The sequence below is a fragment of the Garra rufa genome, chromosome 8 (assembly GCF_049309525.1).
Source record: "Garra rufa chromosome 8, GarRuf1.0, whole genome shotgun sequence".
NCBI lineage: Eukaryota > Metazoa > Chordata > Actinopteri > Cypriniformes > Cyprinidae > Garra > Garra rufa.
This window is the reverse complement of record NC_133368.1, coordinates 17,633,281-17,641,949: the sequence shown is the minus strand read 5'-3', so window position 1 is coordinate 17,641,949 and position 8,669 is coordinate 17,633,281. Positions and strand designations below refer to the sequence as shown.

Genomic DNA, 8,669 nt, shown 5'->3' with positions numbered 1-8,669 from the left:
TGACGTCCCCAGTGCCGCTGAGCTTGTCAGTGCTATAGAAAAACTGGTCAAAACTAAGATGGTAAGTCTGCCGCTGAACCTGATCTCCTCTCCTGGCACAAGCAGGGAGGTTTGATCAACTAACCTTCTGGTTTTCCTCTTTTCCTTTCTGTTTTCTACTGCTCCGAGACAATCACTAACCCTTGAGCATCTATTGCACTACTGAGATTTTCTGCAATAGTCTCACATGCACGTGTCTTTTGTTCTGTTCCGCTCTGTTTATTGTTTTAATATTACTGTACACTTGACCTCATTTGTAGGTGTAGACAAACCTGCTAGGATTTGTGTTGAATGTCAACATGCGAATCTGTGCTGCGTAGTGTTGTCATTGTGTTCATTTAAGAGCATGTTTCTGTTTCTGTTCATTGTCTGACAGCTTGCTCTATTTAAAGATTGGGTTTCCATTAAAGCTGCTGCATGCATCTATTATCTGACAGATTCAACACGTGTCCTGAGCATTCAAGTCACCTTTATTTATATAGTGCTTTATACAATACAGATTGTGTCAAAGCAGCTTTACGGTATTAAACTGGAAAATAGTGTGTAGATAATGCAAGAGGACAATAGTAAACACTCACATCATTGATTTAGCTTCGTTTAGTTCAACCAGTATCTGTGTGATGAAGTCGACAATATTGCCAGAAATGAAGTATCCCCAACTAAGCAAGCCAAAGGCGACAGTGGCAAGGAACCAAAAGAGAAAAAAAGAAAGAAAAAAAAAACCTTGGGAAAAGTTCGGCTTAGTAAGGGGGTCATTTCTTTTCTGCATTCACATTGGGATTTTTTGGATCATGAGACATGCTACACTATGAGAGTATTAGATCATTTTATTTTTCTACACCTGTGGCTTTAGTTCAACCTGATCTCATGACGAAAATGTACCTTTAGGAACTTTTTCGCAAGGCGCAAAATACGTTAATGTACGTTTTGTCACATATTAAATGTGAAATGTCCACTGAGCGGAGCTAAAAGAGTGTTTGTTTGTTTTTCCCTGGGACAGATGAATGTACAGTCGTGGCCAAAAGTTTTGAGAATTACATAAATATTGGAAATTGGAAAGTTGCTGCTTAAGTTTATATAATAGCAATTTGCATATAGTCCAGAATGTTATGAAGAGTGATCAGATGAATTGCATAGTCCTTCTTTGCCATGAAAATTAACTTAATCCCGAAAAAAACTTTCCACTGCATTGCTGTCATTAAAGGACCTGCTGAGATCATTTCAGTAATCGTCTTGTTAACTCAGGTGAGAATGTTGTCGAGCACAAGGCTGGAGATTATTATGTCAGGCTGATTGGGTTAGACTTGACATGTTAAAAGGAGGGTGATGCTTGAAATCATTGTTCTTCCATTGTTAACCATGGTGACCTGCAAAGAAACGCAAGCAGCCATCATTGCGTTGCATAAAAATGGCTTCACAGGCAAGGATATTGTGGCTACAACAAATTATAGGATCATCAAGAACTTCAAGGAAAGAGGTTCAATTCTTGTTAAGAAGGCTTCAGGGCGTCCAAGAAAGTCCAGCAAGCGCCAGGATCGTCTCCTAAAGAGGATTCAGCTGCGGGATCGGAGTGCCACCAGTACAGAGCTTGCTCAGGAATGGCTGCAGGCAGGTGTGAGCGCATCTGCACGCACAGTGAGGCCAAGACTTTTGGAAGATGGCCTGGTGTCAAGAAGGGCAGCAAAGAAGCCACTTCTCTCCAAAAAAACATCAGGGACAGATTGATCTTCTGCAAAAAGTATGGCGAATGGACTGCTGAGGACTGGGGCAAAGTCATATTCTCCGATGAAGCCTCTTTCCGATTGTTTGGGGCATCTGAAAAAAGGCTTGTCCGGAGAAGAAAAGGTGAGCGCTACCATCAGTCCTGTGTCATGCCAACAGTAAAGCATCCTGAGACCATTCATGTGTGGGGTTGCTTCTCATCCAAGGGAGTGGGCTCACTCACAATTTTGCCCAAAAACACAGCCATGAATAAAGAATGGTACCAAAACACCCTCCAACAGCAACTTCTTCCAACAATCCAACAACAGTTTGGTGAAGAACAATGCATTTTCCAGCACGATGGAGCACCGTGCCATAAGGCAAAAGTGATAACTAAGTGGCTCGGGGACCAAAACGTTTAAATTTTGGGTCCATGGCCTGGAAACTCCACAGATCTTAATCCCATTGAGAATTTGTGGTCAATCCTCAAGAGGTGGGTGGACAAACAAAAACCCACTAATTCTGACAAACTCCAAGAAGTGATTATGAAAGAATGGGTTGCTATCAGTCAGAATTTGGCCCAGAAGTTGATTGAGAGCATGCCCAGTCGAATTGCAGAGGTCCTGAAAAAGAAGGGCCAACACTGCAAATACTGACTCTTTGCATAAATGTCATGTAATTGTCGATAAAAGCCTTTGAAACGTATGAAGTGCTTGTAATTATATTTCAGTACATCACAGAAACAACTGAAACAAAGATCTAAAAGCATTTTAGCAGCAAACTTTGTGAAAACTAATATTTGTGTCATTCTCAAAACTTTTGGCCACGACTGTACATATGGTACACTTTATGTGACATTGGTTTTGTATGTGTCTGCTAGGGCTGGATAATATATCGAACGATATTGTGAGGCGCGTTTAGTCAATGAAGCCGGTACTTTGATTAGTAGTAAATCTCCATCACGTGCGTTCCGCTCAGGTTCCGCTGGAGCGGCAATTAATACACAGATACGTATATCTCTGACAAGCTACGCCATATCGAGCTTAATATCGAATGCAAATTTTCTTATTGGTACATATTTCATGTCTTGTGAAAAAGTTTTCATAGGTACATTTTGTCATGAGATCAAGTAGCTTTAGTTACATTATATATTTGACCATCAAAGAATATTCAGGGTTTTTTTTTTTTTCCATTTGTCACTTTTTCTTAAAAAAATGCATTGAAAATGAATGGAACAAATACATTAAAGGGATATTTCACCCAAAAATGAAAATGTGATGTTTATCTGCTTACCTTCAGGGGATCAAAGATGTAGGTGACTTTGTTTCTTCAGTAGAACACAAATGAAGATTTTTAACTCAAACCGTTGCAGTCTGTCAGTCATATAATGGCAGTCAATGGGCACCAAATCTTTGAGAATAAAAAAAAAACATACACAGACAAAACCTGCAGATTGTGACGATACACAGTGCATAGCGGCTACTCAAAATGGTAATTACTTGTGCTTATCCCGATTCTGGCAACCGATTAAAAACTTAAAGATCACGTTTCCTTGTGCAAACTCATCTGGGAATGGACTTCTCACCGACTATGCCAGAGCATGTTGACGCATCACGCACCAGCTGTTGTGGATGCACTCAATATGTACTCAATAGTAAAAAATTATATATATACTGTTCAGTTTCTTGCACAGACCGATCATTTTGTGTATTAATACCTTAATGTATCGTCACAAGCCGCAGAGTTTAATTTGGTTTTGTCTGAGTATGTTTTTTTTTTTACTCTTAAAGATTTGGTGCCCATTGACTGCCATTATATGACTGACAGACTGCAAATCTTTGTTTGTGTTTTACTGAAGAAACAAAGTCAGCTACATCTTGAATGCCCTGGGGGTAAGCAGATAAAGATCAAATTTTCATTTTTGGGTGAACTATCCCTTTAAATGTTACCTTTTCTGTGAGGTAAAGCTATATTCAATTTTATAACTTCATAAACCTTAAATTCTAAAACAACTCTGAAAATGATTTAAACAGCTTTACGTCTATACAGTTTTTTCAGTAAATGTTATTTGGTAACACTTTGTTTTGATGGTTCCTTTTGAACATTCTGTTGACACTAGGTAACAATGCATGTACATGTCTACAAACTCTCATTAGAGTATAAGTAGACTGTCTACTTAATATCTGCTAACTCTTTATTGTGATGGTCTCCCAACAGACATTCTACTGACTATAAGTAACTTTGAAAGTACATGTCAACTTAATCTAACCCTAAGCCTACACCCCTAAAAATAAAAGAACCATCTCTTTCTTACCTTTTTATAATCTGAAGAACCTTCTTTTGCCACAAAGAACCTTTTGTGAAACAGAAAGGTTCTTTAGATGTTTAAGGTTCTTTATGGAACCAAAAACAACAAAAAAAGGTTCTTCTATGGCATCATGAAGCATCATCAAGTAAAATATATTTCTTTCCTTTGTGTTTAATTTGTGCCACAACAATAATTTGAATCCAGCACCTCTGGAACCTATTTTAGAAGCATTCGAATAAAGAAATAAAAACTTATTATCTAGTAATACTTATCATAGTATAATATGAAGAGTGTTGTATAATGACAATGTCTGTAAATATGAAGAAACAAAGTTGGTTTTTGGTCATATGACTTTAAAATAGTCTATTCCTGTGTCCTAATTCGCATTTCCACCATAAACAGACTTCAGTATTTACTAATCTTGATTGCTATTTGAGGCAGATGTCATATAAATTTTGATAAGGGTATGACAGTGTTTCCCAACTCTGTTCCTGGAGGCGCACAAACAGTACACATTACTCTTCCTAATTAAACACACCCGATTCAGCTCATCAGTTTGGTAGAACATCTAAGACCTAAAATGGAGGGTTAGATATATTTATTTAAGATGTGATGACCGTATCTGCTATTTTACGGGGAGGCGTTCTAGCCAGGATTTCTATATTAAATATATATAAAAACAAAACAAACAAAAAAACAGGTTTTGGCAATATAGAAATCCAGACCAGAACGTGTCCCCGGAAAATGGCACATATGGTCACCCTAATTTAAGATATATTTATATTTATTTATTCATTTATTTATCGTGTCCAATAAGACAGCTGACTCTATTTACTTTCATAAGTCCGCAAGCATATGCATTCATGCATTGAATTCATTCTTAACAGTCATCTTGCAGGCATTTTGTGGTGATGAAGTAATAAAATCTGCCCAAACTTGGTGGATATTATAGCCACTCTGTGGCCCAGAGTGACGCTTTTCTCCCCTTTGAATCTTCTGAGCAGCTCTGATGGTGTTTACTGCAGTTTAGGGTCGTGTCACACATAAACCATTGAATTGCTGTGTTTGTTCTCCCACATTAGGCCTGGCCTTTCAAATACTGACTGGAGTCTCTTGTATTTGTGTTTGTCTCGTTTCTGTTGCTCTAGACGCTGGAGCCAGGCTCATACCCAGGATTCAGCTCAGTGAACCCAGCTGAGCAGAGCCCAGCGCCACCCAGAAACCCCGAACTGGAGCAGAAAGCCAAAGCACTTCGTGGACGAATGTAAGACACGAGTTCGTTCTCATTTGGGATGGTCTGAGAGTAAATTCTACAGACATGACAGTCTAATTTTAGGTCTTGGTGACTAAATCACAGGTTGTTTGTGGGGCGTAATCCCTGCTGCCAATGCAGTGTAGCTGATTTTGCACAGATTGTTTTAAATTATACCTGTTTTAATTATTATTATTATTATTATTATTATTATTATTATTATTTAATGTTTAGTTTATATAATTAATTAAATGCATAAATCAATATAATTATAGTAAAATGTATAAAAGATTGTTTATATACACTATATTTCCAAAAGTATTGGCACACCCCCTTCTAATGAACAGGTTTAACTACTTTAGTAGTTTCCATGAGTACAAATCTTAATGTCTAAGCATATAATTATATTCTAGGGAATTGTGTGATTTTAATTTTACAGCAACAGTTTGGACAGAACCCTTTTCTATTCTAACATGACAGTGCCTCTGTGTATAAAGCAACTGTTCAAAAATAAATGATTGATTCAGTCGATGTGGAAGAACTTGACTGGTCTGCAGAAAGCAAAGTCCTAATCCCATCTGAACACCTCTGGTGTGGCCTTAAATTGCGACGTTGAGCCAAAAACTCATCACCAAACACCAGTGTCTTGTACATAAGGGTACAGTCATTTTAGACACTTCCAAAACTGGTAAACAGAGATGGAAATATAATTGTGCCAGTTATGGAAGTGCCTTTTCTGTTCTAAAGAAGAGGTGGCCCAATACTATTGTCCATATAATGTATGTACAAGTGGTGATGAGTTTTTGACTCAAGGTTGCATTTAAAGTCACACCAGAGGTGTTCAGCTGGTATTAGGACTTGTCTTTATGCTCCTGGCTCTATATATAATGTATATAAATATTATTATTAGGGGTTCGAGTGCGTAGCACTGAATCCCTATTGTATTTGTTAGGATTTTTATTATTATTATTATTTTTCTGCCGTAAAACTGAACGTGCAGCCCAAACCGTAAGTGCTAGAGACTTGAAACTTGGTCAGAAGATAGAGCAAAAATCGAGGAGAACCTATCAAAGTATCAGCCCAATCGGACCATAGGTGGCGCTACAGCGCAAAAAACTAAAATTTTGGACATTTTGGCCATAATCTCGTAAACCGCTTGTCGTAGACTCAAAAACTTTACATCGCTGCGATCCTTGGGTCAGGCCGAACAAAAGTGTATTGCGAAATTTTTGAGCTGCGACGCACGGTTGACCCCGAAAAATGGACGTATGTCCGAAACCTACTTTTGCGAACTAGTCCTAGGTTTTTCGCCCGATCGGAACCAAACCAGTGCAGTAATATTCTCTGGCCACTGAATATCAATAATTATCAAAAAAAAGTAAAATTTTTGACTCACGGTCGCAAAGGGCCACCAAAATGTTCGATACCGACGGGGCCACTTTTACTAAAATGGCTATAACTTTTGAACAGAGTGAGATATCTTCACCAAACTTGGTACACATGTGTATAAGCTCAATCCTTGGTCAAATAAAAAAAAATTGCGGAGCTTGAACACTTGGTGGCGCTATAAGACGGAAAAAACATATTATTGACTATAAATACACAGCCGTTAGTCCGATCGACTTGAAAATTGGTATGCAGTGACTTGGACCAAAGGGGCACAAGTGTCTATGAGAACATTGGCGTATCTCAAAAAACATGGCCGCCATTGGCCAATGAAGTTTGAGCACCTATTTGACAAGGTTAACGGAGGTCAATCAGAACGAAACTCGGTGGGCATGTTCGACTCGCGGCCCTAAAGGTCTGTAAGAATTTTGAAAAAAATCGGCCACTAGTTGGCGCTAACGAGTTTTTTTGCCTCTGTAATCGCGCGGCGTTTCACACATCCACACAATATGCATATCAATCGATAGATCTCCTCATGCCGAGAAAAATTGCTTCAAGAACCATTGCTGTCAATCAAATCGTTCATTAATTATTCACAAATTTGTTAAAAACCTACTTTTGCGAACTAGTCCTAGGTTTTTTGCCCGATCTGGATCAAACCACTGCAGTAATATTCTCTGGACTATGTAGATCAATAATTATCAAAAAAATGTTGAATTTTGTCTTTTGGTTGGCTATAATGGGCTCATTTAGTAAAGGGGGCGTGGCAATATATATCCAAAAGCCTATAAAACCTAAACAAAAACTTAAAACTTTACAGAAATGGGTGACAACATGTAGCAGATGACCCTTAACAAGCATGCAAAGTTTCATGACGATCGGACCATAGGTGGCGCTATAACAGTTGAAAAGGTGTCAAAACATGATATTTCTATTGTATATAGAACTAAAAACCCAATGAAACGTCCAAATATTCACATATACACTATATCTTCATATCATATGATAGATCTCCTCATTCTGAACAACTTTGCCTCTTGGACCAATGTTGTCAATCAAACTGTTCTTTTAATACGTGAAATAATTATAAAAACATACTTTGCTGAACTCGTCCTGGGTTTTCAACCCATACTCAATAAGATCAGTGCAGTACAATTCTCCAGACTCTCTTAGTCAATAATTATCAAAAAAATGTTGAACATTTGCATTTGGACAGCTATAACAGAGCCATTTCATAATGTTTTTTATCTAGTGTAGATTAAAGTCTACAAATACTAAAATAAAACAAAAATTCACAAACCTAAGTAAAATTATGTATCATATGATTCAAAACAAGCATATATTTATGGCAAAAAAAGGCAATTTAGTAGTTATAAAGCTTAAAAACAATACACCTCTATTTCAATAAAATTACAACTATAGCCACTAGATGGCAGTAGAATACCACTAATGGGCTTACACATGTTAATAGAACAGTGCTTTGTGGGGTTTAATGGCTTTATGTAGTTTTGAATTGATATGTAAGTGATACTAAATCACTGTTATAGCTTTTCAAATCACATTAAGCCAAAGTTTGAAACTTAATTTATACAGATATATCATATTTGACAATTACACATGATTATGATTACAGTGAAACATGACAATGATATATCAAATCTTAAAAACACAAGTTTTAAGCATGTTGTCACTTATCATTTATTGTACAAATCTCTTATGTGCAACAAAATATGTGTGCATCTGTCTGTGTCTGTAATCATGCTTAATGAACATAATAGTTTAACCATTTCATTTCTGTGTATGTTTCTGTTTGTGAGTGTGTTCTTTGTAATGTGTATGTTCTGGTGTCAGCCATATATTTCGTGTTGGCCAACACCCTAACGGTATAGAAGCCGTAAAGGCCTTAAATACTCGAACCCCGCTCAATGCTGCTTGCAGCTTTAATTATTATTATTATTATTATTATTTATTTTTTATTTATTT

General features: G+C 37.3%; 1 protein-coding gene across 2 annotated transcripts in view; it reads left to right on the top strand.

The window, feature by feature from the left end:
* Positions 1 to 6: 6 nt before the first annotated feature.
* Positions 7 to 8,669, top strand: part of LOC141341032 (kalirin-like) — a 40,498-nt gene continuing 31,835 nt past the window's right edge. For both annotated transcript variants that reach the window (XM_073846169.1, XM_073846168.1), the window contains exons 1-2: positions 7 to 61; positions 5,197 to 5,312. In XM_073846169.1, coding sequence (XP_073702270.1) covers positions 59 to 61; positions 5,197 to 5,312 — 119 coding nt within the window. In that variant the 5' untranslated portion in view covers positions 7 to 58. The remainder of the gene's footprint in view (positions 62 to 5,196; positions 5,313 to 8,669) is intronic.